This window comes from Grammomys surdaster, unplaced genomic scaffold (assembly GCF_004785775.1).
Source record: "Grammomys surdaster isolate TR1022 unplaced genomic scaffold, NIH_TR_1.0 126187, whole genome shotgun sequence".
Lineage (NCBI taxonomy): Eukaryota > Metazoa > Chordata > Mammalia > Rodentia > Muridae > Grammomys > Grammomys surdaster.
The window spans coordinates 7,253,966-7,273,481 of NW_021620993.1; the positions used below are offsets into that span (position 1 = coordinate 7,253,966).

Below are 19,516 nucleotides of genomic sequence, written 5' to 3' on the forward strand. Positions count from 1 at the left end.
CTGGGGGGGGTGTTGTTGGTATCGCCCCCTCCTTCTCCTCCCCCCAGGGGTGAAAGTGCAAGAGGAAGTGCAGCCGCTGCCATCTTTCCTCCGTTCCGAACGCACGGAGCCTGGGGCCGCAGCGCCGCCGCCACTCGTGCCTGGCTTTGGGAAAGGGCCCACCCTGCTGCAGCCACCCGTTCGCTTCAGCCGCCGCCTTCGCCGGGCTCCGAGACCCGGCCTACGCCACCGCCCCCGTGCGCGCCGACCGCCGCCTTCGCCTTCGCCTTTTGTTTCCTTTGCTCCGGCGCCCCCACCCCGGCTCGCGCTTTGCAGGGGACGCAGCGCGCGCCCCCAGCGGGCCCGGGAAAAGCCTCGGAGCGCGCGCTTGCGCTTGCGCGGCGGACCCCCTCCTCCTCCCCGCGCGCGCGCGCCTTTTGGCTGCGCGCCGGCGCCGCCTGGCGGGCGGGAGGGGAGGTGGCAGCCGCGTTTGCAGGAGGGGCGCACCTCTTCGCTCGTTTACCCCCTGGAAGGTAGACCTACAGAGGGAGGCGGGCAGGCGGAGAGGGAGTGCTGCGCGGGTCCGACGGAGGTTAAGGGCGGCTATGTGGGGGGCAGTGCCCCGCTGGGTCTAGCCCTTTTTATTAGAGCAGGGGGCGTGTGCGCGGGGCGCACCTGAGAGTACTACCGAACCCTGGGCCGCACGTGCGGGGAGTGTGAGTGGTCCGCTGCACAAGGCGTCTTGCTGCCTAAGGGAAGGGACTAGGGACTGGCGGGTGCCCGGCCCGGCTAGTGGGGAAGGGGCAGCGACCATGGAGCGGGTCAACGACGCTTCTTGCGGTCCGTCGGGCTGCTACACCTACCAGGTGAGCAGACACAGCACGGAGATGCTGCACAACCTGAACCAACAACGCAAAAACGGCGGGCGCTTTTGCGACGTCCTCCTACGGGTAGGCGATGAGAGCTTCCCGGCGCACCGTGCCGTACTGGCTGCCTGCAGCGAGTACTTCGAGTCTGTGTTCAGCGCCCAATTAGGCGACGGCGGAGCTGCAGACGGCGGTCCTGCTGATGTGGGAGGCGCGGCGGCAGCTCCGGGCGGTGGGGCTGGCGGCAGCCGCGAACTGGAGATGCACACCATCAGTTCCAAAGTGTTCGGAGACATCCTGGACTTCGCTTACACGTCCCGAATCGTTGTGCGCCTAGAAAGCTTCCCCGAGCTTATGACGGCCGCCAAGTTCCTGCTGATGAGGTCGGTCATCGAGATCTGCCAGGAAGTAATCAAACAGTCCAACGTGCAGATCCTGGTGCCCCCTGCCCGGGCTGATATCATGCTCTTTCGCCCTCCTGGGACTTCTGACTTGGGCTTCCCTTTGGACATGACCAACGGGGCAGCCATGGCAGCCAACAGTAACGGTATTGCTGGCAGCATGCAGCCCGAGGAGGAGGCTGCCAGGGCCACAGGTGCTGCTATTGCGGGCCAAGCTTCCCTGCCTGTGTTACCTGGGGTGGACAGATTGCCCATGGTGGCTGGACCCCTATCCCCTCAACTACTGACTTCTCCATTCCCCAACGTGGCATCCAGTGCACCACCACTGACTGGCAAGCGAGGCCGGGGACGCCCCAGGAAGGCCAACCTGCTGGACTCCATGTTTGGGTCTCCAGGGGGCTTGAGGGAAGCAGGCATCCTTCCGTGTGGCCTGTGCGGGAAGGTGTTCACTGACGCCAACCGGCTCCGGCAACATGAGGCCCAGCACGGCGTAACAAGCCTCCAGTTGGGCTATATCGATCTTCCTCCTCCACGGCTGGGTGAGAATGGGTTACCCATCTCAGAGGACCCCGACGGCCCCAGAAAAAGGAGCAGGACCAGGAAGCAGGTGGCTTGTGAGATCTGTGGCAAGATTTTTCGTGACGTATACCATCTCAACCGGCATAAGCTGTCCCACTCTGGGGAGAAGCCGTACTCGTGCCCGGTGTGTGGTCTGCGGTTCAAGAGAAAAGACCGCATGTCGTACCATGTGAGGTCCCATGATGGGTCAGTGGGCAAACCGTACATCTGCCAGAGCTGTGGGAAAGGTTTCTCCAGGTGAGGATGGCACCCTCCCCCAATTCCCTGCTGTGTATTATCTTAGTTCTGTCTCGAGAGAGATCTTTGCCAGGATCTAGGGATGTGGGGGTAGAGGGTCACTGGACCTTAATAGAGCATACCATGTTTAAGTGTTTTAAGATCCTTGGGCTTTGAAATGGTGTGGCCAAGAACTGCATCTATGCCTTCAGGCAACTTCTCCGGCACCAGGGTGCTCTACTATCTTCACCCTCCTGGGGGCCTGTAGGAAGGGGCCAGATTCCTTAGGCCAGAGCCACTGGGCCTCCCCATTCTTCTCCCCTGGTTCCCTTTGTGTTTCCGGCACCAGGCGTGGGGCCCCCTCTGGGGGCGGGAGGCTGGGCTCCTCCCTCGACTTTCCCCGCCTGAATGGCTTCAGAGGGAGGAACTGAACAAGTATGTCTGGGACTCCTCACACTCCCGAGGCCCAGATCCTCCACCAGTTTGAGCAGGCCGGCCTGCAGCAGTAGGTTCTAGTTTTGCCCCTCATGTGACCCTAGGTTTGAGAGGCATAAAAGCCGGCTACGCAGGGCTGTTTTGCAATAGTAATACTGGAATCTGATGCGCCCTGACCTGGTGGCTCCAGAATCCAGTGGACCCACAGGTCCTCCATCTGTTCTCAGGACAGACCTTCTTTTCAACTTTTAGTGAGCCTTCTTTGAACTGAGGACTTGCCTGGGAGCAGAGGGCTGGTTTTGTTTTTGTTTTTCTCCTGGTTTGAGAATGTCGAATAAAAGGCTGGTTTTAACTGAAATCCCAAGGATCTTGTATGTGTGAGAGCTTAGGGACAGAATTCCCTCAGAGAGGCCCCAACTAGGAACCTGTCTTACCGGTCAGACAGCCCCTGCCCACCTGCTCTGGCTGGCATCTGGCTTGCCAGTCCAGCTGGGGACTTAAAGCTCCATCTCTGGCCTCTGGGGACTGAATTCCATCCGGGTGGCATTCATTGGCTGCTGTGGCGGGAGAGACTGGGGGAGGGGAACGCAATGCTTCTAAGGGGCTTTAGTCTGGACAATGAGTCCCACACCCACCCCTCCCTGAAAGGCTGGCCAAGGCATCCCTGTGTCATTCTAAAGCTGCTGCCTCAGGTCCTAGGAATCATTGAATTTCTACTGGGGGTGGGGTGGGGTGGGGTTAGCTAGATCAGAGGGAAACATTTGCTTCCTCTCCCCCCCCCCCAAGGTGGGGGGGAATGGCCTAGATGCTTGGGCCCCTGGAGCTAGAGCTGGGTGGTGACTTTGTCTTTGTCTTGCTGGGGTGGAGGGAGACTGGCCAAGTTTGGCCCATCTTTTTTGATGTCTTGTTTTTAAAGTCTGTGGATCTCTTTTCCAGGCCAGATCACTTGAACGGACATATCAAGCAGGTGCACACTTCTGAGCGACCTCACAAGTGTCAGGTAGGGACTGGGCCAGGGTATAGCTGGGTGGAAGAATGCTGCTGTCCTCCCGGCCTTGGCCTGAGCACTGCTTTGCACACCCCACTCTTGTCGCCCTGTCCCTCCTCCTTTGTCCCACCCTCAGCCTCCTTTGCTTCCCCAGGGCTACAAGCCTCTTTTTTTTGGTCACTTGTTTCTAGTCTCCACAGACTTTGCCTCCATTCTGTTGCTTAGCTTTCCTGTCCTGGCATTTGTGGGCTTCTTGGCTGGTGGGCTACACTACACAAGTGTTGTCCTAGTGGATCTGACACCTTGCTGGACCTGGCTGCTGATTCCCAATAATTTGTATGAACTGTAGGGGTTTCAAAAGGGCTTCTGGTGGCCCAGCCAACAACCCTTGCCCTGGTTTGAGCTGAGTGGGGGGAACCGGTGGGTTCCTTCAGTGAGAAAGCATGGCAGGAGAAGAGGCTGTAGGCAGAGAGAGGGTGGTCCCATCTCCAACACAAACAGCAAGAGCAAGGCAAGGCATTCTCTTCCAGTGGAATCATGTAGGGAAGGCTGGACTGGATTTTCTCCTGTCTGCTTAAACTTTCTCTGGGGTTTCTGATGGCACCTAGAAAATGAATTTTCTCTCTTGGCCTCTGAGCATTTATTTCAGTGTGATGCAAAGTACAGCACTGTCTTCTTGGTTACCTCCCTTTTGCTGTGGCAAGTGCCTTCAACTGATGTCAAGGCAGTGTCATGAGCTATCCTACAGCCTCCTGACAGGGGATACCTGCTTCTCCTAACCTGCTGGCAAGGGTGGGTTCTGGAGAGCATAGGGAGGACTGGATGTGCACAGCAGCACAGAGCTCCAGGGTCTAGGGGTAAGCACTGTTCACAGACGCTCAGCCAGGCAGCCTCTCCCAAGGATACCGACTCCAGATAAGGCTGCTGGGGTCTGCCTCTGCCTTGCTGCTTTCTGCCTCTCCATCTCTGATCTCTGTGGTCACAGAGCACAGTCTGACTGCCAGTAGTGTGCTGAGCAGCCCCAGACAGGATATGAGAAACCCAGAGGGCAGTGGGGGTGTGCCCGGTGGCCTGGGGGGGTAACCTGCACTCTCTGCCCTTTTTCCAGGTGTGGGTTGGGAGCAACAGCGGCCTGCCACCCCTGGAACCTCTTCCTAGCGACCTGCCATCATGGGACTTTGCCCAGCCTGCTTTGTGGAGGTCGTCCCATTCAGTTCCTGATACCGCCTTTCCCCTCTCTCTAAAAAAGTCCTTCCCAGCCCTTGAAAACCTGAGTCCAGCACACTCCAGCAATGCCCTCTTCTGCTCAGCCCCACCAGGATACCTGAGACAGGGTTGGACAACCCCTGAGGGCAGCCGGGCTTTTACTCAGTGGCCTGTAGGCTAGCCTGGGTCCTTCTGGAGAGATGGAGGCGAATGGTGGTTGCTGGAGACCCCTGCTTTTGGCAGAGGCTAGCTACCAAGATGGTTCCTGCCCACCACTCCCAGATCCTCCCAGATGTCCTGACATTTTTCCCAGGTCAAAGCTCTCAAGTAGTGGTAGGAAGGACTGCCTTTCTGAAGGCTCCTCGTAGGCTCCACATTCTCTTCTGAATGCTAGTCTCCCCTCCCCTACCTCACCAGGGCAGCCAGCGGTCTCCTAGTTTGGGGAATCTAGAAGTTAGGAGTTCTAGGTTGGTAAGCCCCAGCTTTTGTGTCCCTTCCCCTGGCCTCACTTTTCACACTGACTGGGGTTCCTGGTCACCCTCCTCCTACTTGGGGGGCGAGTCACCCCACCTCCAGAGAAGCCGCAGGTACAGCTTCAACTAGGTTTGGCTATGCAGCTGAACTCTTCCCGTCTCACAAGGGCCTGCTTTCAGTTCTGACTAGTGAGTTCTCATGGCTGAGGGTTTTTTGTTTTCTGTTTTTTTTTTTTTTAGCTGGTCTGCTCAGAACTAAACTAACCTGTAGCTTTGTATTGTGATACATGGCTTTAGGGGCTGACAGAACTGGTAGACACTCCCCAGGGCCCCTTGGTGTGTCCCCTTAGCCCCTGCAGACTGCCTGGAGATCAGGATTGATGATAAAAGTTTTCATTCTAACATTTGAGGCTTTGTGTGTTTTGTCCTTGGTCTGTTGTGACAACTGGCATCGTTGTCCCTTGGTGTATGAGCCAGCTCCTGCCCTGCCCCTGCCCTTCAGCACACAGTCTCACAGACCTGACCCTGTAGCCAGAACCTTCTAAAGAGGACCCAGCAAGGGGTTTGCTGGCTGTCACACTGCAGGCTTGGTTAAAGTTCAGGGACCTCTTTAGCCACAGAGGATCAAAGGGGCCAGTTACTCAGATGGATGGAAAAGTAAAGGGCAGGGACTCAGGCTTGAATCTCCCTTGCCTGGTCTACATGCCCCAACCTTTGACTGGGCCTGGAATTTAGCCAGAGCTGAGAGACTGGAGTGTCTTAGCCATCTCCCATTGCTTCTGGTGGCCCCATGTCTGAGGCTGGTTAGATAAGGGTGAGTTGAGGGTACACAAAGGTGGTAAAGCCAGTGGAACCAGACTTTCATGTGTTGCCCTTAGATTTTTTCCTGGCTGCAGGAGGCTTCCTATCACTTTCAGATGGCTAAGGCTGTCTGGGCTTGGGATATGCTGGTGTTCTTGGGGCTCCACTCAGGACTGAAAGCTCTATCTAGGTAATGTGGGAAGAGCAGTAGCAAGTAGTGTTACTATCCTCCTAAGAGCAGCAGACTGTGAGCCTTGGCTGTGGGCACAGTAGGCACTTCAAGCCAACAGGCAGTCATACTGTGCCACTGGCTGGCTTCCTTTCAAGGCCCTTCTGTTTACTCCCTGTCTATAGGATGGGACTCAGGTTCTGGCTGTCCTCTTTAAGGTCGGTCTCCCTCAGCCTCTCTCTCTTCTGAGTCGTGTGACCAGCCTCTTTTGTGCTCTGTGTTGTCTGACGTTCTGGTTGAAGTTCAGACTTGGACTTAAACACAGAGAAACCTGGGGACTCCAGTCACAGGATTAGGTGAGCAGGGATGCCAACAACTACTTTAGGTTGGCTTTGTGACAAAGGTGGTCATTTCTGTTGTGGCTTCTTTATCCCAGCAGAAGATTGGCATTCCTAATTATGTTTGCTTTGGGTTCCTTAAGAGAGAATCAGTGGAGGACAGGGTAGGGGACACCAGCTGCATCTGCGATTTTAATTTTGCTTAGTTAATCCCCAAATATTTAATCCAGTTGGGGATAATGGAGGGTTGGCTGTCCATTATCTTGGGTACCAAAGTATGACAGGGCAAAGCCTTTGTAAGAAAGATCCCAAGTGGTTGGTAAAAGAAGCAAGGAGCCTTTCATGTCTCGGGCTTCCTCTCTCTGGAAAAGGGAGGACAGTCCTAAGTATTTCACCTGGTTCATGTCAGTTTCTTTTTTTTTTTTTTTTTTTTTTAAGAAGATTTTACTTATTTATTTTATATATGATGAGTACACTGTAGCTGTCTTCAGACACACCAGAAGAGGGCATTGGATTCCATTATAGATGGTTGTGAGCCACCATGTGGTTGCTGGGAATCGAACTCAGGACCTCTGGAAGAGCAGTCAGTGCCCTTAACCACTGAGCCATCTCTCCAGCCCCTCATGTCAGTTTCTTAGAGTTCTGAGGCTTTAAACTTTTTTGGTGGTTGAGGTGGTGCCTACCTCTAATTCCAGCACTCAGTAGGCAGAGGCAGGTAGATCTTTTGAGTTCAAGGGCGGCTTGGTCTACAGAGTGAGTTATAGCCCTGGACAGCCAGGGCTATATGGTAAGACCTTGTCTCAAAAAAACAAACAAACAAAAAAAAACCCACCCCCACTCATAGCTACAAGGTTAGGGTAGATCATTGGCAGAGCTGCTCTTGTCCTTGGGTAAATGAGCATGTTCACGGTCTCCCAAGGTGTTTATGGAAGCCCTTTCCATGGTTTACAGATTGCAGGCTGAGTGGAAGACTCCCTGTAACTGGGGCCTCTCAAATGGTGTCATGATGATATCCCTGAGTTTGGTCCTCCTGATACTTTCTGGGTTGCCCAGGTGCTGGACTTTGCCTGCACTATCTTGCTCCAGGATAGAACTGGATACCAAGTACACAGGATCAGGGTTGACTCCCTTCTTTTGTAGGATGTACCTGTATTGACTTCAGAAATGCTAAGGGCATAGATCTGAGTGAGGCCTGTTCTCAACTCAGTCATACAGCATCCTCATAGGGCATCTGTCTGCCCAGCTAGAAATTGGTCAAGACAAAGAGATCTCTGTTTAGCTGGGAGGACTGCTTGAAGACTGGTCTGGTCCAGGTGTTTCGATTGCTCCTTTCTCTAGTACCTGAGTCCTGTGTCTTGGGCAAGTTCACTTTCCAAAGTTAAGCTTCCTATGTTACAAGATTAAACAAAAAGCATAAAAACAGAGTTTCACTGAGATGAGTTGTCTTCTTTAAGTCAGTACTGTTTACCGTGACTGTGGGGAACGGGCAGGCTTGTGCTGCACAATCTGGGGTTGAGGCAAACTGGCCTACCTTCACAGCACTGCTGTCGACCCTGTGCTTTGCCCAGACAGTGAGATAAACGAGCGTGCGTGCGTGCGTGCTTGTTGATGGTGTTCTGACACTACTCACCCTGAGATTTCAGGTTATCAAGATCCACTTCTAACCAGGAAACAGGCAGCTCCATTCTAGCAAGTTAGTGGAATGGCCCCTCTTCCCCCTCAGAAGAGTCCTAAAGCAGAGAGCACATACAGAAGAGAAAATGTCCAGTTAGACGTTAGCCCCTGAGGCTTCCTTTGGAACTAAAATAGCTCGAAAGCCACTGGGTCTGCCTTTTTTCAAGGCCTTTGTGACGTTCTGTGTTCCCCAAGGCACCACAGCCTTTGCGTGCCCCAGCAGAGGAAGACATGTTGGGGAAGAGATAATGGCTAGGGAGCTAGACCTTCGTCCTCGGACCTGTCCGCAAGTTGGTGCCTTTCAGTGGTTCCACGGTCCTAGAGGCGAGAGCCTCCCTTGGGGGGCTGCTCTGGATGAACTACACAAGACAAATGTCTCAGTCTGTGCTCAGCACCTGTTCAGTGCTGTAGGCGGGCCCTGTGGTTGTCCTCACCACTTCTCCACCATAACACCGCACGGATGCTCTGAGGCCTGCAGTCTGCTTTCTCCATTCTCACCTCAGCAGAACCAACGTTCCTTTATTTCATAAGTTGCTGTTTTATTAACATTACAAGAATATTAGGAAGTGTTACCTTTGTCCTGCCTTTTTCGTTTCCCTGTGACCAACACGAATGTCATATCTGAATGAAATGGATACATTGGATTCTTTGTATAAGGCAGTAAGGGGACGCTGAGGTGGAGGACAGGAAGCCTGGCTTACGTGCTGTAAGTGCTCCCACGGCCAGTGCTTTGTGGTCGAGAGTGGATAGCAGTGGAGGTGAGCACCTGTGACTCTGGCACTCTGCAAAGGGAGCTGCAGTTCAACAGCGAGTTCAGTTACGTAAGAGTCAGCTTAGCCTGGGTTGCGTGAGACCTTGTCTCAAAAACCTAGAGGCTAAGGGGGGAAATGAATAAATACTTAACTCTTCAGTCAGTAGAAGTGCATAGGCCTTAGCCAGCAATGTTTTGAGCTTGCCTGTGGTAAAGAACCAATAATTCCAACTCAGATATCCCATGAGAAGACACTGTGGGAAGGAAAGGCAGCCACTTGGCCTTGTGAGTAGAGCCATACTGACCTGTCCAGCTTTCTAAAGGGACTGATTCCACAGGCTTGTTCCTCATGCTGTTCTCCTTTCTGCACTCAGACCTGCAATGCCTCCTTTGCTACCCGAGACCGCCTGCGCTCCCACCTGGCCTGTCATGAAGACAAGGTGCCCTGCCAGGTGTGTGGAAAGTACTTGCGGGCAGCGTACATGGCAGACCACCTGAAGAAGCACAGCGAGGGGCCCAGCAATTTCTGCAGTATCTGTAACCGAGGTAATTTCCCACTGTTTCCTCACTTCAGAGGATGGGCCTGATCTTGTGGGGAGCCCACCCTCTACTGAATGAGAAATATCCTCCCCTGGATTTTGACCACATCACTCAGCTTGTCCTTTGAAACCTCTTCCTTTCCAAGAGACTTAATGTTGGGAGCAAGGAGAGACTCACATGACTCCCAAGCTCGGGGTCAGATACACCTGCTCAAGAGGCAGGATGCATGAGTTCACAGATAAACTGAACAGGGCTTGGCTGGGAGTCGTTGGCCTGAATTGGCAATAAAAGGATCCTGCTAGCCCACTCACTGGCAAAGAGGCTGGCTCTGGAGATGAACAAGAGACAAAAACTTTCTAGTATAAATGTTTAAAAGAGATTCCAAGTAGCTTGTGGCCTTGAGGAGAGGCAGAAGTGAACAGTTCTGAGTCGGGCAGCTTGTTGGGCAGGGCAGTGTGCTTGAGGCTAAGGCTGGCCTACTGAGTGTCTAGCCGTGGGTGCAGTTTTGTGTTGGGTGAACTCCAGCGTGTCCAAGGGTCTGCTGGGTTGAGTCGGCTGTTGGAAGTGCTAAGAGTTTGTTTGCAAGCACAGTGTCTGTGCTTAGGAGGTTGGGGGCGGCTGTATTGTGAGCCAGAGACTGCTTCTTTGGCTTCCTTCTATGCTTGCTTTGGCCAGTTGGGCATGTGGCTTGTTGTTATCCTGGGGCACTCTTGTGTGTTTTTCTAAGTCTAGTCTATGACTTAACAGGTTGAGCATCGAATCAGGAGTCAGGAGCCTCAGGGTTTAGTTCCAGCCCGTTTATGTAGCTTTGGGCTCTCCTTGCCTTGTTTCTTCTTCTCTTAAAAGTGATTAGACCCTCCCCCTTTCCATCTCATGAGGACCCCAAGAGGAGGTGGCTGAGAGTTCTCTGGATCCACAGAGTTGCACATTTGGGAAGCTTCTCCTTATATTGTGAAATGGTAAAATGGTTTGGTAATGCTCAATGATTGTGTGGTTTGGACAGTGCTGTCTCCATGGCTCCCAAAGTTCTTGATGGAGGCACTCATGCTGGATGGATGGTTTTATTAGAGTCTTGGAACCAGGTGCTGTTCAGAGACTACACACACCCACCTCAGATTTGCCTTGTTGGCCACTGATTATTGATGCTTGTTCACCAGGAAACCTGCTGGCACTGCAAGCACAAAAGCGGCTTCCACTGCTTCTCTGTTTCCCTCCAGGAGCCAGCGGTGGGGTGGTGAGGTCACGGAGTGTTGTGGGAGGAACAGCTTCCACTGGGGATGCTCCAGCTTAAAAAGCTGGCTTCTTACCTTGCTTCTTCCTAACCTGGCTTCCAGAGACTACTCCCAAGTAACTCTAAACTTTCTAACAGTACGCCATCAGCAGGACTTTGTCAACTTTCCTGTAAAGTTACCAGTTTCAGAACTGGCTTGGTGGGCAGAGCTGAGAGCTGCTAAAAATGGTGAAGGGTGTTCATGATTAAACTAGAAAGTCAAAAATAAATAAATAAAAAATTAAAAAAACCCCAAAACCAGACAGTCCTGTCCAGATGATCGAATAGGACAAGAAGGAACTGATACAGGACAGCAGCCTCAGAGCTGTGAGGAAACTCAGTGAGGGCAGCAGGAAGTTAGTCCATCACAATATAGTTTTCCTCAAGATCTGCAAAGAAGCCTTGAACAACAGCCACAAGCCATGTGACCAGGGTGTGGAATTCAAAAGAATAAAACCAGAGCCCACCAAGACTGTGGGGATGCCTGGCTAAAGCACAGTCCACTCTGGAAGATCCATTCATACAAGTCTAACTCAAACTGGGCACTCGGAGGAGAGGAGGACTGTAGCCTTTGTGGGAAGAGGAAAAGGTAGATGCTACATCTGACTCATTCTTCCACAGAAATACCAGATAGCAACAGCAGCACACAGATGCCAACAAAACCAACAAGAGGATGGAAGGAAGGCTTTTCTTCTGGAAGAGGATGAGGGTGCTTTGCCCTGTGCCACTGAGGCTCTCAGGCTTAAATAAATGAATGTTCTGGGAACTGGGGTGGAGCACCTGCCTGGTATGTCAAACACTTTATGTTCAGTCCCAGGCACTGCCCTGCAGTCTCAGCTAAGACAGAATCAGATGTCTTACAAGTGTCTTCTGAAAGCTTGCAATCCCAATAATACTGTTAATACTTTTTAATATTTATTCTTTAATTTTATGTATATATGTGTGTTTGTGTGAGTGTATGTATGTGTACCATGTGCATGCAGAAACCCATGGAAGTCATTGGATCGCCTAGTACTGGAGTTACAGGTGGTCGTGAGCCGTGATATAGGTGCTGGGAACCAAACCTGGGTGCTTTTACAGAGGAGTGCTCTTAACCACTGAGCCGTCTTTCCAGCCTTGCCATAAAGCCCAGGCTGGCCTCAGAGCTGCCCTCTTGCTTGTAGTCTTTACATTTGGGAGACTAAGGCAAGAAGACAGCTCAAAGCCAGGTGGTGGCGGCGCACACCTTTAATCCCGGCACTTGGGAGGCAGAGACAGTGGGATCTCTGAGTTTAAGGACAGCCTGGTCTACAGAGTGAGTTCCAGGACAGCCAGAGACACACAGAGAAACCCTGTCTCGAAAAACAAAACAGAAAACAAAACAAAAAAAAGACAGCTCAAATTCGAAGCCAACCAAGGCTGCACAAGATGGGACCTTGTCACAGAGGAGAAAAGGTCAAGCCTAGTGGCCTATTCCTGTGGCAGTTGGAAGGCGGAGTCAGTATTCTTATGAATTCAAGTCTTGCCTGGGCTAAATAGCAAGTACCAGGCCAGCCAGGACCTTCAATCATAAAACAAAACATCAACAACCAAAAGCACACAAAGGAAACTTCTTCCTGTCAGGTGACTGCACAGTAGCAAGGTAGTGCTTGCTATGCCTTTCTCTTATATTGGCACAGTCTTAAATGCACTGGTGGATTTGACCCCTTTGGGGTTTGGACACAGAAAAAGTAGTCCCCAGTCTCTGCTTGGACAAGGACTAGAATGTGAATTGCAGGGACACCAGACAAGAAAATACAACTGAAATCAGTGACTTTTGGCTTTAACAAACTTCATTTTTGTAGAGGGTGGGACCTGCTGATGTGGGCACAATGCTTTCCTCAGCTTCCATCATCACATCATGGAGGCCCTACATCAAGCTGCCTCTTGGTCAGAGAGTGGGTGGGTGAGATCAGAAACTCAGCTTCTATGTCGTCCCAACACTTGACTTGCCAAGCTGCAGTGTTTAAGCTGTAGGCTTTAAGTGGCAGCTGTGGATCGGCTCCTGCCACTTGCCAAGTGAATTTGCTATAGATAGTACAATTTCCCACAGAGGAAAGTCAGGTGGATTCAGCTATATTTTCCTTAGATGATTTTTAGGACTATGCAGGGTGTTTTTATCGCATATCTGCTGTATTTTGGAGGTAGATAGCTCTTCCTACACAGAGTGACTATAGTAATTCCTGGTGCTTTTTTTCCTCATTCACTTTGATTGTAATGGACTTGCCCTGGCATGCCATGAGAAGGGCTTCATACTGCTTCAGAGACCCCAAAGGAATGAAAACCAAAGGAAAATTCCCTTGGGAAGTGGCAGCATTGTATCCTCACAAAGTTCTGAGGTCTTGTGTGGGTTTCTGGGGCCACTGTGCCTCGTTGGCTTGTGTTTAAAGGGCTAAGAGCCTCCTCTTCCCCTTAGCCTTGCCATTCCTGACTGCAACCTGCTTCTGAGGAATGTCTGTCCTCCAGTGTCTGGCCCCAAGCCAAACACTTAAGTACAGCCCAGGCCAGCGTCCCCAGCAGGCTAGAGAGCCAGCACCAGATCCAGATCATCTTTGAGGTAGCTGTGTTAGAAAGGAAATGCTTTCTTGACCCCAGTTTGCCTCTGGGACCACTACCACCACCTGCATCCTCAGGCTGTTCGCTGGCAGCCTATCTTAACACATTTATTACCACACAGTAGTGGTGATAATAAACATCATACAAGTCCGGAGGACTTTTTTGTTGTTTGTTTTGAAGCTCAAGGGCAATTTTATTCGAGTTTGAAAGAAAAATATCAGAGCATATTAGTCCAGTTCTCTAGAGGAACAGAGCTGATAGAATGTGAATGAGTAGATACAGGAAAGGGGATTTTATAGAATGCTTTACAGCTGTGGTCCAGCGAGTCCAACAAGTTGTCTGCCAGCCGAAGGTCCAAGAACAAGACGCAGTCAGTCCACGTGGCTGAATGTTCAGTTGATCTTCAGTATACAACAGAATCCCAAAAAAGTAGGCTCTACTGCCATGGAGACGTGGACTTGCCATGGAGAGTGAGAGCAAGCAGGCAGAGAGAGAGCGTCCTTCTTTCTACAGGCTGCTAGCCAAAGGTGTGGCCCAGATTAAAATTGTATCTTCCCACCTCAAAAGATCCAGATTAAAATTATTTAATTCATTCCCACTTCAAATTATTTAGTTAAGCCAAAAAAAAAAAAAATCTCTCACAGGTGTACCCAGCCACTTGGGTTTTAGTTAATTCCAGAGGTAGCCAGGCTGACAATCAAGAACAGCCATTACAGAGGAAAACAAGCTGTAAGTCTCAGTAGCTGCTGGGAGAAGAGAGATACAGAAGAGGAGAAAGGTCTTGCCTTTTAAATTAGGAATGAATGTCAAATCTGAAAAAAGTGATAGAAAGGAACTAAAAAGTTATACTGTTTTGAGTTAGAACCCAGAAAAGTGGGCAGGCTTAGCTGCAAAGGTATGTAAGCAACTGTCCCAGAGGATATTTTTATAGCCCTGAGTAAAGACACAGATCCATTCAAGAGACCAGTGGTTAAGGGCCAAATTCTGATAGCTTGTATTTCTAGGGCTCCTGGAGTGAGGTCAGGTTCTGCTGGTTGGTGGCCATATAAGTTACACGTAATATGCATGAAAATTACTTTACCACATTAAGCCTTTTCTCTATTCATTGGCAGAATGGGTATGATACTAGTTTACAATGGGTAGACTGTTTGGGGAACTCTGTAGACTACTTAGTGTAACATGTTGGGTTCTAGTACACCATCAGCATTTAAGAGTGAAACTTTGAGCCGGGCAGTGGTGGTGCAGGAAGAGACAGATGGATCTCTGAGTTCCCAGTCAGGCTAGTCTACAGAATGAGTTCCAGGAGAACCAAGAATACACGGAGAAACCCTGTCTGGAAAAACTGTAAAAAAATAAAATAAAATAAAAAAGGAGAAGGAGGTGGAGGAGAATGAGAAGGAGAAGAAAACCTTAGCCGGGCAGTGGTGGCGCACACCTTTAATCCCAGCACTTGGGAGGCAGAGACAGGCGGATTTCTGAGTTCGAGGCCAGCCTGGTCTACAGAGTGAGTTCCAGGACAGCCAGGGCTACACAGAGAAACCCTGTCTTGAAAAACCAAAAAAAAAAAAAAAAAAAGAAAAAAAGAAAAAGAAAAAAAAGAGTGAACCTTTTGTGACATTACTGTGCTTAGGGAGCCAGCGTGGGAGAATGCCATGCCTCAGAAAAGCCTAGGCCACGGAGGCTGTGATTAAAAACTATCTTATTAAAAACAGAAACAATAACCAAAAAATGAATGAATGTATGAATACTTTAGCAACTCACACTTTGGTTTGTTTGCTTATTTGTTGAGACAGGTTTTCTCTGTGTAACCCTGACTGTCCTGGGACTCACTCTGTAGATCAGAGAGACCCAGCTGCCTCTGCCTCCCGAGTGCTGGCATGCACCACCCTGCAGTTCACACTGTTTAAAAAAGTTTTGTGGAGAAATCACACAACACGTTTCCCCCTCTGAACTTTAGTAGGAGGATCTCATTGTGGCTGTAGTTTTAAAAGGGAACAGGGGGTGAGCAGCAGGATAGCTCAGTGGGTAAAGGCACTTGCCACCAACACTGAAGACCTGAGTTTATTGCTGGAGACTCGTGGTAGGAGAGAACCAACTTTGACAAATTATCATCAGACCTCCACCTCCTAAATAAATACATGTAATAAAACAAACTTAAACGGAAGTCCCAAGTGCCTGAGGAATGTGCTGGACAGATCTGGAGTGGATTAAAGGAACAAGATTAGGGCACTGACACCCCAAATGGGCCTTATATTAAAACGCTTTGGTTCCTGCTAAAGATACTTTCTGACCCTTGACTATGGTGGGATTCAGTGGCACACCTCTTTCTTGTGAAACAAGTCATTTTATTGCATGGTTTTGTGGCTGTCATCCTCCAAAGGGCTTGTGACATTTGTGGAAATTGGCCCAAGATCTGATCTTCCAGCTTGAGATACTTCTGCCTTAAACTGACCAAAGCAAGATGGCGAGAGATCATTCTGGGTGTACTTGTTGGATTTTCCAAAACCAAACTGAAAAGACCACCATGGATAAGGAATGACCATGACCTGTAACTCGCTTCCTCCGTTCTTCAAAAGGTGGAATCAGCTCTTAAATCATTGTTCTGAAGACGGAAAAGTTAAACTAGAGCGTGCTCCAACAGGTAGAAGAAAAGGGGACCCCAGAATCGTTCCTTGGGGACTTCATTTGTCTCCGTCTGGTTTCCCTTTACATTATAAGCAGGCTTCTGCTTGGCTGGAGTCCCATATACTTGTCTGACCACATTTCTAGTCATGGTCTCTGCAGCTGACATGGGCCTGTGGGACATCTACTCAAACCACCTGGTACTGAGGCACCAAGCAAGCCAAGCTGGCTGGCCTGGGCCCTTCAATGTAGCCTTTACAGAGAAGCTGACTCATGGACAGTGGCGCTCTCCATCCTGAACCTCGTGGCCTCATGTGATGATTGCAGATGCTTTTGAGCCAAGGAGAGAACCCCTTCCAGGTGCAGCTGACCAGGGAATGCTAGCCAGAGCTGCCAAAGAAAAGGCATGGGGAGCAGAGAGCTATCTCTTGCTGGCTGTGGGATCTCATCTCCTTTTGTCTTGTTTAGGTTTCTCCTCTGCCTCCTACTTAAAGGTCCATGTTAAAACCCACCACGGTGTTCCCCTTCCCCAGGTCTCCAGGCACCAGGAGCCCATCCTGAATGGGGGAGCAGCGTTCCACTGCGCCAGGACCTATGGCAACAAAGGCAAGCGACCCCTTGCTCTGCACCTTGCTTCTCTGCGCAGACTGTGTTGTGGGGGCGCTGGGCCGGGTGGTGGGGAGGTGAGAATTGCAATGCTCTCTAGGAAGGACAAAGTTTGCCACGGGGATCTCACTCCAGGACATCGAGTGAGGTTTTAGGGTACTGCTGATCCAGCCTGCCTCCTCTTCCCCAGCCTTCTTTCCTTCCTTCCTCTTGGCCAGCCCCCATTGATTGGAGCCCTACAGGGTCGCCCTAGGGCAGGAAGAGGAGCACTGCATGACCAGTTACTCTGGGCCTAGATACTGCCTATTGCCCTGTAGGGCAGTGTGGACCTGTTGCTCAATGCTTTCTCCTTGGTTGATCTTGTGGGTGGGTGGGAGCCAATGGCTGGCTTTTTCTATGATATTGATGGTTGGTTGCCACAGTGGCTGCATTTGTGAGATGCATGGCAGTAAGTGAGCTACCTGATTGCCTCTGATTTGGAATTGGTGTGACAAGAGTTTCCAGGTTCACTGTTAACTTGTTGGCTCATGTTGTTTGGGGGTGTCCTGTTGTTGTTGCCTTTTTGCCAGGGGCATGGCAGATGGTAGAGATGGCATGCTCCATGCTCCCATCACAGACCTCCCATCTTGGCATGGCTCTCTGGACCCAGGCAGGAAGCTGGTAGTTGGTAGTAGACCCCAGTGTGGGCCAGGCAAGGTAGGGCAGTAAGGGCCATGTCTTGATCTAGGTGGGCTACCCAGCTGACAAACTTGTTCGGAGTTGCTTTTCATCTGTGTACTTTGGCTGTGTGGCCCTGGAAAGGTCTTTGCAGACGTGGAAAGGTAGGCCTTGTATAAGCATTGGTTGCTCTGTGAGCCATCAGTAGGGTCTAGCTGAGTAGAGGAACTCATGGTTCTAGTTCTGCCTGCTTTGTGAAGGTAGCCACTGGTCTAGTGCAGGGACAAGCCACTGACACCTGCTCATCATAATCAGAACAGTTTTACTCCCGGAGGCACCTCTGGAAGCACCTAAGAATTGGGGATCTCTGAGTCGTTCTGGACGGAAGTAGAGGGGATCCCCTCTTGGCCTCCCTTCCTTGAACAGGCTGAGGTGATGGTGAATTCTACACATACATCTGCATGAAGAGTTTATAGTGAGGGAGGCTGGTGACCCCAGGGCACTGTCATCCTGCCCCTACAGGCATTCCATGCCGTAATCAGACCAACCAAACCTCCATGGGTTCTGCCAGGTTAGTGACTGGCCAGGGTTGGCCCTCCAGGGCCTGTGAGCTGGCCTCTTGTGGCCCCTCCAGGAGAGGATAGCTCTTAATGCCTGGCCTCATCTCTTCCCTGTTTTGTTTTGTTTTTTTCATAGAAGGCCAGAAATGCTCACATCAGGATCTGATTGAGAGCTCTGATTCCTATGGTGACCTCTCAGATGCCAGTGACCTGAAGACGCCAGAGAAACAGAGTGCCAACGGCTCTTTCTCCTGCGACATGGCAGTACCTAAAAACAAAATAGAGTCTGACGGGGAGAAGAAGTACCCATGCCCTGAATGTGGGAGCTTCTTCCGTTCTAAGTCCTACTTGAACAAACATATCCAGAAGGTGCATGTCCGTGCCCTTGGGGGTCCCTTGGGGGACCTGGGGCCTGCCCTTGGTTCACCTTTCTCTCCCCAGCAGAACATGTCTCTTCTTGAGTCCTTTGGATTTCAGATTGTTCAGTCAGCGTTTGCATCATCTTTAGTGGATCCTGAGGTGGACCAGCAGCCCATGGGGCCTGAAGGGAAGTGAGATATGCTGTGTCCCCACAGAACAGCCGCTGGGGACTGCTGAGCAATGCTGTGAATGCGGAGGGAAGTGATATCTTTGGGTTCTGTAGCTGAGAGAGTTTTATTCATTTTTAACCCCCTCCCTGCCCCCTCCCTCCCTCCCTCCCTCCCTCTCTCCCTCCCTTCCTCCATTATCCCACCCCGCTGTGGTCTTAGAAATAGATTCTCATCTGATACTCTCTGTAGAAATACCTGAGAGACCCAGTATGGGACAAGGGCAGAAAGCACTACATAGGCCTCTGAGGCAGCGCCAGTCCTGGTTTCTCTAGTGTTCTGAAGCCAGAATTTCTGGTGCTCAGTTATTGGTGTTCCTAACCCCAACTCTCGGGCCTTGCTCGGTAGATTTGGTCCCTCCCACTTCTTTCATTCCTCACCCCCCTTCCTCTGTCCTCAAAATGAAGTTAAGTAGGGTCTCCACCCTCTTAAGGCCAACTATTTTTAAGGAAGCCAGAAACCTACAGCATGCCATGGACCATAGGACAAGTGTCCTCTGAGGTTGGCCCTGGTCTTCCCGAGCTGCTGGAAGCTAACATTTCACTGCCAGGGCAAGCTCATCTACTAAGGACACCTCTGCCCCCAAATTCCAGTTCTTACTTGATTTAACCATTCAACTTGCTGTTGGGTTTTGATTCTCTAATTCTTCTTATTGTTATTTTTAGGACCGGTTGTAGGGAATTGCTACTGAAAGCTACCCCAGGTGACACAGAGCTCTTTGTAAACCGCAGTCACACGTTAGGGTTAGTATTAAACTTTGTTTAGGTGTACCATAATTAACTTGGCTAGTTGTTTGAAGTCTATGGAAGAAATAGTTTTATGCAAAATTTTAAAAAAAATTCTGGTCTGATCAGGAAGAGGGTTCAGTGGTATTGGGAGCCAGGAAAGTGGGATAACCTCAGGTAGAGACGTTGTGTACCTTGATTGTTACACGCGAGCAAGCCCAGGTTGACCTTGTGATGTGAACTGACCTGATCAGACTGTATTAAAAACATTAGTACGATAACTCTGCCTGCTCCCCTGAGTCCAGTTTTTCAACTGTGTCTTTGGGACCTGGAATCAGCAGTCTGTACCCACTGCCCAGAAGGGGCAGTGATCGGTTCCAGAGAGACCTTGTTTCTTCTCCACTGCACCTGGCAGAACACTGGGTAAGATGTTTCCACCACAAGACTTAAGTTCCAGGATTCATTAACTCAACAAATACTCAGCCCATATTCTCACTGC

At 50.7% G+C, this 19,516-nt stretch overlaps 1 protein-coding gene across 5 annotated transcripts; it reads left to right on the forward strand.

The window, feature by feature from the left end:
• Positions 1 to 61: 61 nt before the first annotated feature.
• Positions 62 to 19,298, forward strand: Patz1 (POZ/BTB and AT hook containing zinc finger 1). 5 transcript variants are annotated; one of them, XM_028758215.1, is made up of 5 exons: positions 62 to 2,062; positions 3,413 to 3,476; positions 9,251 to 9,422; positions 16,351 to 16,488; positions 17,842 to 19,298. In XM_028758215.1, exons 1-5 carry the CDS (start codon positions 792 to 794, stop codon positions 18,258 to 18,260), a joined length of 2,064 nt encoding a protein of 687 aa, XP_028614048.1. In that variant the 5' UTR covers positions 62 to 791; the 3' UTR covers positions 18,261 to 19,298. The 5 variants fall into 5 exon arrangements, with proteins under 5 accessions (XP_028614048.1, XP_028614045.1, XP_028614044.1 ...); XM_028758212.1 differs by having other exon boundaries at positions 16,416 to 16,488; XM_028758211.1 differs by lacking the exon at positions 16,351 to 16,488.
• The last annotated feature ends 218 nt before the right edge of the window (positions 19,299 to 19,516 follow it).

Excerpts from the sequence above, each read along its gene's own strand:
- Patz1 (XM_028758215.1), top strand. The coding sequence starts at position 792 with ATGGAGCGGGTCAACGACGCTTCTTGCGGTCCGTCGGGCTGCTACACC. Across the intron at positions 2,063-3,412 it reads TGTGGGAAAGGTTTCTCCAG|GCCAGATCACTTGAACGGAC; the intron begins GTGAGGATGGCA and ends TCTCTTTTCCAG. Across the intron at positions 9,423-16,350 it reads CTGCAGTATCTGTAACCGAG|GTTTCTCCTCTGCCTCCTAC; the intron begins GTAATTTCCCAC and ends TGTCTTGTTTAG.